Below are 12,945 nucleotides of genomic sequence, written 5' to 3'. Positions count from 1 at the left end.
GGGGCATTTTTATACATGCTCGAAAAAATGATATCGGAGATGTGTTGGGTATTTTCTTCTTTTAAAAAAAATGCAATGGAAATATTTTATATTAAATATACATATGTATAATGATTAATGATTTCGACATTATTTACTCACGATTTTATAACTCTGAGAAAATAGAACGATCGTTTCACCAATACGCCTGTCTCACAAAAAGTTTTTTTGACAATGTATATTTTAATTGTAAGAAAACAAGACATATATTTGAATACAGCATTAATAAACAGGTACTTACCAAAAACGAATTTTCACTTTCGGCAAAAATCTATCGAATTTACATTACTACGGGTCCAAGTCACCCAAGCCAGATTTTTATTAGAAAATTCTAGTGGACCGAATAAACTACTCCGTAGATCTTCAACGATTTTATGATCCTCTTCTTCGCATAATTAAATAGCCGTCCCACTAGTAATTTCTCCACATCAATATCTTTTATTCTTGTTAAATTGGCATAGAGAAAATTCTAAACAATTCATCGTTCACGTTACATGTGCGTTTTGAACGTCGAAACATCAAAATTTTTATGTATAATTGTCAAATACATGTGACATTCAGTAATTATTGCATATTCTAATTGGATATGGTTCCAAGGAGCAATTATTCCTTTCATAGATAAGTATACACCTAGTATTATGATTATCGTGGTAATGTTATTATTATTATTGTAATTGTAACACACATCTTTAGATTGTAAGGCGCAGTTTTATATCTTACGACTTTTAATTAATACAAACTGTTACCTGTTAGTGTTAATTAAAAATCAAGTCTTTTTTGTATCACCTTATACCTTATACAATTGAATGAGAAAAAGAACGCAAACACATGAATAACATATTGCAATTTGCAATATTATCAACGTTGACGATACGTCGTACATATGATATTTGTTGTTAAGAGTTAAGAAATAAAAAGTATTGTTTACCAAGGTATTGTGTTGTGTGCTCAAAGTCAAAAGCGGCCGATTGGAAAAATTGCTCTATCTGCAGATCGATATTAGAATTGTAACCTTTAAACAAATTGTCATTTGAATTACATATAAATTACAAGTAAGCTAATAAATTGTTATCTATTGTGTACGTAAAATTAGAAAATTGATACTTTCTACCTTCGTACACAGAAATGTTGTCGTACACAGGCCTGTTTTCCGACCATGAAGGCAACCATTCGTCGACAATGTGTTGCTGAGTCGTTATCATTTATTTACAGGCTTCAATAAAAATTTCGTCATTCGACCAATTTGAATTGTGACGTTTAACATGAGATGCTATGAAATTGTGCCATCTAAACTATATTATACCGAAAGTCAGCAGGAACAGTTTTTCGTTTCCTCAAGGATTTCCTAATTCTGAAACACACATGTTTGAATTGCATTGAAATCAAATCAGGCGATAACGATCAGAAGTTTGCTCGAAATTTAATTAAGATTGATTACAGTATTTAATTTAAAATGTATCTTGCTCGACTATTGAGGAGTAAAAAGATACTGCGGGTGAAGATTCCCACAGGCAAAACGCCCCATAGATCGGTCACAAAGATGACAGTGCGCGAAGCGTTAAATATGGCCCTTGACGAGGAGTTAGCTCGGGACGAGAGAGTATTCATATTAGGAGAGGAGGTCGCGGAATTTGATGGCGCTTATAAAATAACGCGTGGTCTCTGGAAGAAATACGGTGACAAGAGACTAATCGATACACCAATTACGGAAGCTGGATTCTGCGGTATTGCTATTGGTGCAGCGCTACTAGGTCTAAGACCCATATGCGAATTTATGACTTTTAATTTCTCCATGCAAGCCATTGATCGTATCATCAATGGCGCTGCAAAGAATTTCTACATGTCCGCTGGAAGATTTCCCGTTCCTATTCTATTCCGAGGGCCGAATGGTAATGCCAAAGGTTTGGCTGCACAGCACTCTCAATGTTTTGCCGCATGGTTTATGAGTGCGCCTGGCTTGAAAGTCGTGTCGCCATCGACCTGCGAAGATTACAGGGGCTGCTTGAAGGCGGCCGTACGAGATCCCGATCCCGTAATCATGTTGGAGAGTGAACTGCTCTACAACATTGAGTTTCCTGTGTCTGATCAAGCTATGGACAAGGACTACCAGATACCTATCGGCAAGGCTAAGGTGGAGAAACCTGGAAAGCACATCACTCTAGTGACACATGGCCAGGCGTACGTGTATACGCTTCAAGCGGCCGAGTTGTTGGCAGGACAAGGAATCGAGGCGGAAGTTATCAATCTACGATCGCTGAGACCTTTGGATTGGGATATGGTATTCAAGTCAATCAGCAAAACCCACAGGTTAATGACCGTTGAACTGGGCTGGCCTAGATGCGGAGTAGGAGCCGAGATCGTTGCAACAGTGATGGAAAATCCAGTCTTCTTTCAGCTGGACGCACCTGCGGTTCGATGCGCCGGCATTGACGTTCCAATGCCTTATTCAGAGAAGATCGAATACGAATGTATCCCGAAGGATCATCATATAGCTGACTATGCTAAACGTATCTGTGGCACAAAATTCTGATATAGTTTATCGGTTTATGGACAATAAAGTTTCTCACTTACTGAAATATCTGATGACGCTCGGTGTAATGCCGTGAAACATATTGATGATGATGAATAGGTGGCGGTGGATTGGCCATCGGTAATCTAACGGTATTATAATCGGTATTATAATCGGAATACAGAGAAAAATCTGACGATGCGAGTTGCCCGTCCTCCTGCAATATTCCACTGATAGTCGTTCTTAAAATGTCGGGCCACTTTGAATGTACCATAAATCAATCCACCGTCTAAATAATCTTGTTCAGCTACGATATATTCGAATATATCGAAGTTTAGACTTGAGCAATGTTGAAAAACTATGTCGCTTGTTAACGGGGTTGTTATGTTTCGAGGACCGTAACATTGTCATACCTGTTGACGAGGATTATTCGGCGAATGACCCGTGATGAATTTTTATGTTAATATATTCGGGTGGGCATGCTGGTCTTTGAGCATCTAAAATTTCCTCCACCATCTGTTGACTTGTTGAGGATACATTTTTCCATTGTATTCGTTTAAGTTTTATATAATAATACTGTCCTAGTCCTAACTAGTTTTATCATTTAGTTCATGAAACTCTAAATACATCTAAAAAACTCAACAAATAGGAAATAGGAAATGGCCATAATGATCGAATGTTAACACCTAAAAAATGTGTATGAAACACGCATTTAATCTGATAGATGATAAATATGCATGTGCGCGTGTATAATTTACATTATTTTTGTCTGTAAATTTATAAATTTGGCGGAATATATTAAACGGAATATATTCATCTATAAAATATAAAATTATAAAGAAAGATTTTCAGATACACATATATATATGTATATACACACACACACATATATATATATATATATATATGTATATATGAAATAAAATGTATATATACACACAGACAGTTTAAATTTATACATGATATAATTTATCATATATTGATAAATTCGAGGTGTAAATTTATCAATGATAGTAATGTAATTTTAAATATTTAATATAGTTATATATAAGATAAATCGTATTCGCGTATATCGCAAAATACAAGTAGAGCGTTTCTCTCTGTTCTTGATTTAGATCTAATTTTTCCACTCAGTAGCTTCTCACTTATCTCTAATGGTTCTGGTCTTTTAGAACCTGAAGGCTTATACACTTCATCTTCGTAAGCTGTTGTCAGTCTTTTCAATAACGGAGTTTCGACTACCCGTAGTTCTGGTTTACCAACGTTATTGTACCATCCATCGTAACCAGGATATTCAATTGCAATGATACGGTGAGCATTTATTCGGTTGATTACTATTATGTCCACTCCAACACCCAGTAAATAATCAATCTGTAAAGTCCTTGTCGAAAGTTTTGTCAATTTCTTTTTTTCAATTTCTTGCTCGACTTCTTGAAATCTAGGATATAGAGAGAAACATATCATAATGTCAATTCAATATGTAGAAACTGTAAAACGAAAGAGCAAAACGCATATAAGAGATGATTTAAAAAGAAATTACAAGATTTATATATATATCCATGTAAATTATAATACGAGATATTTTTATGTATGTATATACGTACATTTATTCGGGTTCGGCGCGGATATAGGTGGAAATTGTGTTGTAGTATTTTGTACAGTAATTAATGAAAAATTAATTACGATAATGAATAAATTTAAAGTAAGATACATGTTGTTAGTGCAACATATATAAAAAATAAATGTAGTAAGTATGTATATGTCACGTAAGAATTTTCTTTTCCAGCATTATCCTCTAGTACTCACTTATTTAGAGCTGCAGCAATTTTTACTGTGATTTCGTTAGCGGCTTGATTCGACTACTTCCTCTTCATATGATAAAAATATATACATAGGAAACAAAAAATCTGAATCATTGGTAGATATAATTAGACCTTGAGCAAGATTATATTACGAGTTTATTTAATAATTCATTACGATTATGATTAGATGTAATTCTACTACTACGTTTAACGTTATAGAAATTGAGCATAAAAGTAGCGCAAAATGTACGCGCCGAGAAAGAAAGTTCTTTGGTTCGCGATAACTACTAGAATCGTAATATTAACATTACAAGTAATTTTCAATGTATTAATCCCCGATCATCAAGCAGATGCATTTAAAAGACCTTTAGATTCTGCGGAGAAAATTTCTCTCTGCGATCAAATAATTAATTTTTTATTCAATGGTCTTACACGTTGGGATGGAGAATATTTTTTACATATTGCAAGATATGGGTACACATATGAGAATACTCTCGCTTTTTATCCGTTGTATCCAACTATGATTCATATAATCGCTGTTATCTTGACAACAGTATTTCCTTTATTCAACATGCAAAGTACGATGATCGTTGCTGCGATTTTAATTAATTTCGTGTGTTTCGTAAAGTCTGCTATTATATTTTATGATCTCACTGAGAGTGTATTTCAAAATACTATAACTGCTTACAAAGCGGCCATACTTTATTGTATAAATCCGGCTAGCATATTTTTCTCGGCATTATATTCAGAATCTATGTTTGCGTATTTAACATTTTATATTATGCTCGGAAGTATCAAGTGTATGTCTAACATCTATTTTCCATTGGCTTTATCAACTTTAGTGAGATCAAATGGTATCATCAACATTGGTTTCCCTATATATTTCAGGCTTAAAAATTTGTGTAATTCAGAAAGAATAGAAACATATGGACGAAAACATAATGTACTGTCAATCTTATGGCACATTTTAAAATTAATGAAATTAAATAACTATTTTATTATATTAAGCATAATAATTAAATCGCTATTTCCATTTGTCCTTTTACAATTATACAATTATATGAAATTCTGTATTTCTACATTCGATAAATCGTTATTGCCAGTTCACATTTTACAATATGCTGTAGAAAATAATCTGATTCTAGCAGGTAAAACAAATTCAATATGGTGTAATGCTAGTGTGCCTTTAGCATATTCGTATGTGCAAAAAACATATTGGAATGTCGGATTCTTAAGATATTATCAATTCAAACAAATACCAAATTTTGTTTTAGCTCTTCCGATATTGTACATTACTTTGCAATGTATAAAAGAATTTGCTAGTGAATATAGAGATGAATTATACTTGTTAGGCTTTTTTGATAGCAAGGCAAAAAGCGAAAATATTAAAGTAAAAAAATATCCATCAAGTATGTTTTTTTTTGTAATACATGGATTATTTTTAACCATGTTTTGCTTATTCTTTGTACATATCCAAATTAGTACACGTTTATTAGCCTCTGCAACTCCCTTGATATATTGGTATTGTGCATTAACCATGTCTCACAAATGTACCAATCATATCGATTTACAGTATGAAAGTGACGAAAATATGTGCTCTAAATGGAAAGTATTTTTTTTATATCAAAAACGATATACATTGCAAGATAAATTTATATTATTTTACTTTATAGGATATACGATCGTCGGTTGTTTTATGTTTTCAAATTTCTTGCCATGGACTTGATATATATTTTATATGGAATGTGTGCTTCCTTTCTGTCTCTTCGTTTGTTGTTTCTGTTGCAAGAACGTTGCTAAACTTTTCAAATATATATGTATATGCAAAGAATACATCTTTATAATCGAAAACTGTTTGCAAAGAGTACTAAAATATTTATTCTATATAAATATTTAAAAGAATACAACTATTTTTATGAATTTTGAAATACATACGTATAAACATTTGACTACATTGTAAATAACATGTATATATAGAACTCTATCAATATAGGCGCATATAAAATACTTATATGTATATCTCTAATTGTAAATAAAAGAAGAATCCGTTATATGTGAAACATTACTTCTAATAAACCATATATTCCATTTATGTACAATCGGTAACCATATATCCCATAGATATTTTAACTTGCTTTAATATGCAATTTTTTATGCTTTAATATTTCGATAGGTGTAAGATATAACGTTTGCAAACAATCAGGACATTCGTATGCTTGACTATTAGCTTTACGTGTACTATTTTCATTTTTTGCATCAACAGTAATCATATCTGCAATTTTACAAGAGTTCTGATGTTGAAGTTTTTCGATACTCGACAGGATTGTTTGGAGATTACAATTTTCACAATGCCATTCGGTTTCTTGCATTTCTGCAATTAATTGTTCACTCCAATTGGTTTCTTTTATACTGTAATGTAACAATTGAAATTTCATTAATGAAAACAATGTATTGTATTGATTAATAATTAATTTTACATTTTATACAGTAATAGCAGCTTAGCAAATAATAATATTATATGATTTTTTTGTACTCACCAATTATATGTAATACTATTTGTTACAAAAACTCCACCTTTAATTACATTTGGTATACTTTTAAAATCGGGTTGGAAAGGATTAGGCTCTATACTCGTATCATTACAACCATTACCAACATATATCATTTTTAGATCAGCAGGTAACAGTCGTTTTATGGTATATGGTATCGTAGTATGCATATATTCAATCAATTCTTGCGTAAGACATTGCTCAACTTTACTAAAATCTTTTCTTTCATCATTAACATCATTGGGTCCTAATATAAGACATATTAATTTTGCTACATATTTAACATTCTAGAAATATGTACACACACAACTTATTTGCAAATGCATTTATTACCTTGCAATTGCTGGTTTAATAAAAAATCCCACTTATTTCTTAATTTGACAGCTTTCATCAACAAAATTTGGCCACTATCAGGCGCAGGAAATTCTAACATAAGCCACGAATCGCATACTATTCTATAAAATGTAAAAACAGTTTTATCTTATCATTAAACTGTTACTATCTTAATAAAAACTTAGAAACTATGAACTAAGAAATTAAAATTTACAAAGATAACATACTTACATAGAGAATGTACTATTTGTGTCTATTTCGTGTGCAAATAATAACAACGTTTGTGCGCCAGGCATTCTTAAAGTATTTACTAGATATGGTTTTGTAGTTTCCAAGAGAGACCTGTTAGCATATTAAATGAAATGTTTAAATTTACTTACATTTGATATGCACGCGCGCGCACACACACACACAAAACAAAAACTTACAGATATGCCAATATCTGATGTTTACAACTAACGGGAGTTTTGCTCTTAAACATTGGCATTGACATTACATCCGTTTCTTCGATTTGCAAAACTTGTGGATGATTTCCAAAAAAGCTCATTGGATGCAAAGCAACATATGGTTTCGCTTTAGTGTGAAACAATTGCTCACTTGTAGACTGCATAATAGTTTGAAGACATATTTATTATATAAATATATCATTTTAAATATATACAGAATGATTCATAATTATAAATATTTTAAATTAAAAAAAAAAAATTTATTATCTAATTCAGAAAGCACAAAATCATCTATATTCATAATATCCTTCTCTAGTTTTGAGTTTCTCCATATTATATAATCTAAAGTATTAATATGTATTTAAGAGAATCATCCTACATACGATATATAATTTTTACCTTGCAATAATTAAACTCGTCAGCACAAGCAAATTGTGGATATAAACCACTACATAATATCAATTTTAACATTGTCAGATCTTTATAGGTACATGCAGTAGACGCTGTTAAAAGATTCTGCACCTGACTCGAGTCATTTCTCATTCGAAATTCTATATCTTTTATGTCAAGTTCTCCATTATCTTCATCATTATCCTCCAATCGTATATCGAATGTTTCTATTTTTAACTGTTTACGTTTTTTAGGTTCACTTTGTTTGTAAGTTCTTTTGAGAGATTTCAAAAGTTTCAATTCTCCATGTCTTATGGCACGTTCTGCGCTCGTCATAGAAGAATTTGGTTCTGGGAGACTTTTGAGTAAATTGCAATCCTGCATGATGTTATATACATGCACAAGCAACAAGTAGTATTAGATATGTGTAACGATATTAGATATCTATGTAAGAAATGTATGAAAGGTATAAACTAACTTGAAGTAAGTCTTTAAATTGAGCCCTTAATTTTGTCATTTCGTAGAATCGTTGTTCTTCCAAACCTCTTCTTTTGCACCATTTTCTACTATTATTACTACTGCTTCTGTATTCTTGAGAATTTTCTTGTTTCACTTCTAGCCATTCTTTAAATGCATTCAATAATGTTATTGGATCACCATGATCCGATTCCAACTTCTTTCTAGATGTCTGCAATATTATTGAAATTGTTTAATTACGTAATTAGCAATAAGCGCAGTCGTTTCATTCGTAAGCATTAATTACTTCACATTCGGTATCCCTGTAAGCCCTATTAGTGAACGGTGTTTGTATACTTAGAGCAGCGGCCAGTGACAACACGGGTTCCACTTGATGAAAAATAGATCCCATTATTAACATCTTCCCTATTGTAATATCAACGGGTAGTCGTGCTAAGGTTTTACCGATACATGTGATCTTTTCATTATCCATAAGTGCATCCTAGTAAGGAAAAAATTAAACTTTATATCTAGTATTTTGCGAGGAAAACAAAACCGACTGAGATACTAACGTGATCTTTTAAGGATAGTATAGCATTCTCTATACTATTCGTTGGTGGTGGTTCTATAAACGGAAACTTTCGCGCATCAGGAAGTCCCATCGCTATCATTTGCAACAATGAAGAATCTAAAGGTACACGTTGTAATTCTGGCGTTGAATATTTTTCCAACATCTTGTACTCTTCCTCCGAATAAATTCTGTGAAAGTGGATGAAACAATATTATTTATCTCTGAACACTTTTTCATGTAAAATAGGAAGTTCATACAGATTCACTTGGAATTATATTATACCTATAACAAACTCCAGGTCCAGTCCTGCCTGCTCTTCCTTTTCTTTGTTCCGCACTAGCCTTGCTTATCCAAAATTCTTTTAGTCTTTGCATTTTACACGATGGATCATAACTCATTTCCTTTACTTTTCCACTATCTGCGACAAATCTGATTCCATCAATGGTAATAGAAGTTTCCGCAATATTAGTTGCGACAATGCACTTCCTAACACCGTCAGGTGCATAATCAAATACCTAGGGATGAAAAGAAAAAAGAACTTTTTGATATTCTTTTGTAATATATATGAAAGTGATTTGTCAAAATAGTATCGCAGAAGAAGTATACCTTGTCTTGTTCAATGATAGAGAGAGTACTGTGAAGTGGTAAAACTATCCAGTTATTTTTTTTTGTACTATATTCCTTGGCAGCATCTACGACTGCAGTAATTTCACTTATTCCGCTCAAGAACATTAATAAATCACCTTTCTCATCAACTGAAATATTTCTATCGCTGTGATTATTTTAATTTATATTTGTATAATTTGAGATAATTTTAAATAAAATTTAGTGAATAGGAAATAATCTTACTTTTATTCCTTATTATAACTTTTTCATTTTATGTTACTGTTATTATTATTATTAGATATTATTATAACATAAAATATAAGCTTCCCTACCTGGATATTTTTGATCAATTATTTGCATAATTTGCACGTATGGGCTGGGATTAAATCGATCATTTTTGTATCTGAGGTCTTGCACAGTTACAGGACGATATAACAATTGAATGGGATATAATCTTCCAGGAACCTTTGAAGAAAATATATAAAAAGTCTTAGTAGGATACTTGACATATTTAATTTATACTGAAGTATTTAAAATTGCATTTATGCCATTTATGTCATTATATATAAGCTTTTGAAATTATTAAAAAATTCTGAAATTAGACGTACACACACACACAAGCACATACGCACTTACTTACTTCTATTATTTTAACATTTTCCTTTGCAAAATAATTACTAAAAAGTTCTACATTGATAGTGGCAGACATTAAAACTAATTTTAAATCGGATTTTTGATAAATGATACATTTCATTATGCCGAGTAAAAAATCTCCGTGTAGATGACGTTCATGCACCTCGTCCAAAACTATCACATCATATGCAAGTGAAGTCGACTCGCTTGACACCTAAATGAAATAATAATTTGTATTCTATAAAATTTGTTGAGTCTACCTTTACTTACTAGTTTGTAGAGATATTTAGATATTTACCTGACGCAACAATAAACCCTCTGTTATAAATATAATGTTTGTCTCTTGATTCCTTTGTTTCTCAAAACGTATCTGATATCCAACTGTACTAAGATTATTGCTCAATGTTTCAAAAGCAACTCGCTTTGCTAAGGAGATGCATGCTATTCTTCGGGGTTGTGTGCATGCTATACAAGTATTACAAATGAGTTAAAGAAAAATTAGACATTTTACAATATACATATATATTAATAATAAAACGATATAAAATATTTAGAATGACAATGAGATAAAGAACATTACCAATCTTTTGGAAACCAGCTTCATACAAGTATCGAGGGATCTGAGTAGACTTCCCACAACCAGTGTCTCCTGCTATGATGATTACCTTCTCTGTTTTTACCATTTCGACAATTTTTTCTTTGTATCGTGCGACAGGTAAGTTAGCTTGGGTGTCTCGGAGTTTTTTTAATTTGGCAAATTTCTCCTTTTGTTTAAAGTCCAAGTATAAGAGTATCACATCCCTGAACTTGAGCAGTCGTAATTTGATCAATGGTTTTGTTTCTGGGACTCTGGCAAACAATTCTCCATAGGACAAATTAAGCTTAAAGTTTAGACAGTGAGATTTGTGATACTTTTCTGGCAGCCCGACGGAATTTAGAGCAGAATTAATCTCAGATTCATCATTATTGCTTAATTGCTTCTTAACAGACTCGTATTTCTCGACGAATTTCCAAAAATCCACAATGTCATGGATGAGATTCGGATTTGCCGTGAAAATTTTATTCAATTCGTGTTTATATTTACTGAAATACGAGTCCTCGTTGCTATCTTCGTGACGACTTTCCGAGGACGAGTTTCGTGATAGAGAATTTCTTGCTTCATCGAAAATCTTGTGTGCTTCCCGGTCGCTTCGCACAGCGGATTTTGAGAAGATGCGTTTTTCATTCTTACGATCGTCGTGATGCTTTTTCCGGTAATACCTATCATCCTCACGCTTACTTTCATCATTGGGTAAACTCTTTTTTTCATTCCTCGAAAACATTCTGTATCATATTTTAATTCGTATATTGCGCCATAACCTCACTTTTCATTTACACATCGAATCTATAACCTTGTTGTTATATACTCTTTTGAGTAATTATTTTATATTTAAATATGGATAATCATTTCCTCCACCCCCTAGAATCTTAATAAAAATGTACTCATCCAACGCGTTTTCACTCAAAACGAAAGAAACTGGTAAAAAAAGGCGGTAGTCGATCTTATGAATTGAGTAATTTAATGGTGCGTTCCGTATCGCGCATGATGTGCATGATGCATCCATTGTCCTTGTTTAACGTTTGGTGAGCAACAAGGATAAACGACGCATTATGCGCATCATGCGAGAAACGGAACGCACCCTAAGGTGTCTTTTCATGCGACGTTTTCTAGCGTCAAGAAATATCGAAGATGCCTTTTCATGCTGAAGGCTGCAGCACAGACTCTTGCATAACGCATAATGCATAATGCATAGAGGAAATCAACCAATCAAAATTCTTATTTTTTACGGAATGGGGGAAAAGAAAGATTTTGATTAGTTGATTCGCTTATGTACTAGTCCGGATCTACAATAGGGTTTTAAGCCTTAAGTCGTAAGAAATGGGCGAACCACAGTCGCTTATTCTCCTCGGATTTGACTGTAATTGGTCAATTTCTTACGGCTTAAGGCTTAAAACCCTATTGTAGATCCAGACCTATGCGTTATGCGTTATGCAAAAGTCTGTGCTGTGGCCTTAACGCTCAATGCTCATTTTCAGCGTCAAAATAGATCACATGATCAAAATTGATTACATATATATATATATATATATATATATATATATATGATGCTTATGAAAAAGGCCGTAAGGTGTATATACATGAATACAGCTTATATCTGTTATGTGAAAAAAGATCTTATATGAAATAAAGCAAAAAATAAAAATTATAAGGAAATAAGAATTTCCTGTTTCATTAAAATAGATTTCCTTCTTTAAAAACAAAAATTCTCTGCTTTAAGGGGATGCTAAACCGATTACCCAACTCAATCAAGGTCGATAGTACAGATTCTTTTAATTCCAAATTCGATAATAGTGGTGACATCTTTGATTTAGTTTTTACATTATATTATATAATATATATTATTCTGTCTTACTCAAACGCATACGTCTGTTCTTATCTAACATATGCCAGCACCATCTATCGCAAGACCGCGCAACTACTGCTACGCGGATTTCGACTCTGTTGACAGTCCCAGTCTTCGCAAAGCATCTGTATACACGTATTTCCTATTCGGTGGGAATATATCTTTTC

The 12,945-nt window shown here is 32.5% G+C and overlaps 3 protein-coding genes across 4 annotated transcripts; 2 read left to right on the top strand and 1 right to left on the bottom strand.

The window, feature by feature from the left end:
* Positions 1-1,173: 1,173 nt before the first annotated feature.
* LOC108758810 (pyruvate dehydrogenase E1 component subunit beta, mitochondrial) lies at positions 1,174-3,075 on the top strand. Its single transcript, XM_018503952.1, has one exon. The coding sequence runs from the start codon at positions 1,493-1,495 to the stop codon at positions 2,567-2,569; it is 1,077 nt and encodes a 358-aa protein (XP_018359454.1). The 5' UTR covers positions 1,174-1,492; the 3' UTR covers positions 2,570-3,075.
* A 708-nt stretch (positions 3,076-3,783) lies between these two features.
* On the top strand, positions 3,784-6,222 carry PIG-V (phosphatidylinositol glycan anchor biosynthesis class V). The gene is made up of 2 exons (XM_018503951.1): positions 3,784-3,859; positions 4,335-6,222. Exon 2 carries the CDS (start codon positions 4,595-4,597, stop codon positions 6,074-6,076), a length of 1,482 nt encoding a protein of 493 aa, XP_018359453.1. The 5' UTR covers positions 3,784-3,859; positions 4,335-4,594; the 3' UTR covers positions 6,077-6,222.
* Positions 6,223-6,375: 153 nt separating this feature from the next.
* On the bottom strand, positions 6,376-11,767 carry LOC108758663 (probable ATP-dependent RNA helicase DHX34). Of its 2 annotated transcripts, XM_018503712.1 has the most exons (15): positions 10,915-11,767; positions 10,633-10,799; positions 10,342-10,548; positions 10,034-10,166; positions 9,702-9,850; positions 9,378-9,610; positions 9,097-9,283; positions 8,832-9,026; positions 8,547-8,756; positions 8,078-8,446; positions 7,661-7,836; positions 7,464-7,574; positions 7,233-7,354; positions 6,888-7,146; positions 6,376-6,759 (listed from the first exon to the last, which is right to left on the bottom strand). In XM_018503712.1, exons 1-15 carry the CDS (start codon positions 11,654-11,656, stop codon positions 6,477-6,479), a joined length of 3,543 nt encoding a protein of 1,180 aa, XP_018359214.1. In that variant the 5' UTR covers positions 11,657-11,767; the 3' UTR covers positions 6,376-6,476. The 2 variants fall into 2 exon arrangements, with proteins under 2 accessions (XP_018359214.1, XP_018359215.1); XM_018503713.1 differs by lacking the exon at positions 10,342-10,548 and having other exon boundaries at positions 6,378-6,759.
* Positions 11,768-12,945: the final 1,178 nt, after the last annotated feature.

This window comes from Trachymyrmex cornetzi, unplaced genomic scaffold (genome assembly GCF_001594075.2).
Source record: "Trachymyrmex cornetzi isolate Tcor2-1 unplaced genomic scaffold, Tcor1.1 scaffold16, whole genome shotgun sequence".
Lineage (NCBI taxonomy): Eukaryota > Metazoa > Arthropoda > Insecta > Hymenoptera > Formicidae > Trachymyrmex > Trachymyrmex cornetzi.
Note: the sequence above shows the minus strand (reverse complement) of the source record. Positions and strands in the feature narration are given on the sequence as shown.

What these genes read in the sequence shown, in the direction of transcription:
- LOC108758810 (XM_018503952.1), top strand. Translation starts at nt 1,493, where the DNA reads ATGTATCTTGCTCGACTATTGAGGAGTAAAAAGATACTGCGGGTGAAG.
- PIG-V (XM_018503951.1), top strand. Translation starts at nt 4,595, where the DNA reads ATGTACGCGCCGAGAAAGAAAGTTCTTTGGTTCGCGATAACTACTAGA.
- LOC108758663 (XM_018503712.1), bottom strand. Translation starts at nt 11,656, where the DNA reads ATGTTTTCGAGGAATGAAAAAAAGAGTTTACCCAATGATGAAAGTAAG. An exon ending in AATTTAAAGACTTACTTCAA is followed by an intron (nt 8,447 to 8,546) that starts GTTAGTTTATAC and finishes AACATCATGCAG; the next exon opens with GATTGCAATTTACTCAAAAG. An exon ending in ATTAAACCAGCAATTGCAAG is followed by an intron (nt 7,147 to 7,232) that starts GTAATAAATGCA and finishes GTCTTATATTAG; the next exon opens with GACCCAATGATGTTAATGAT.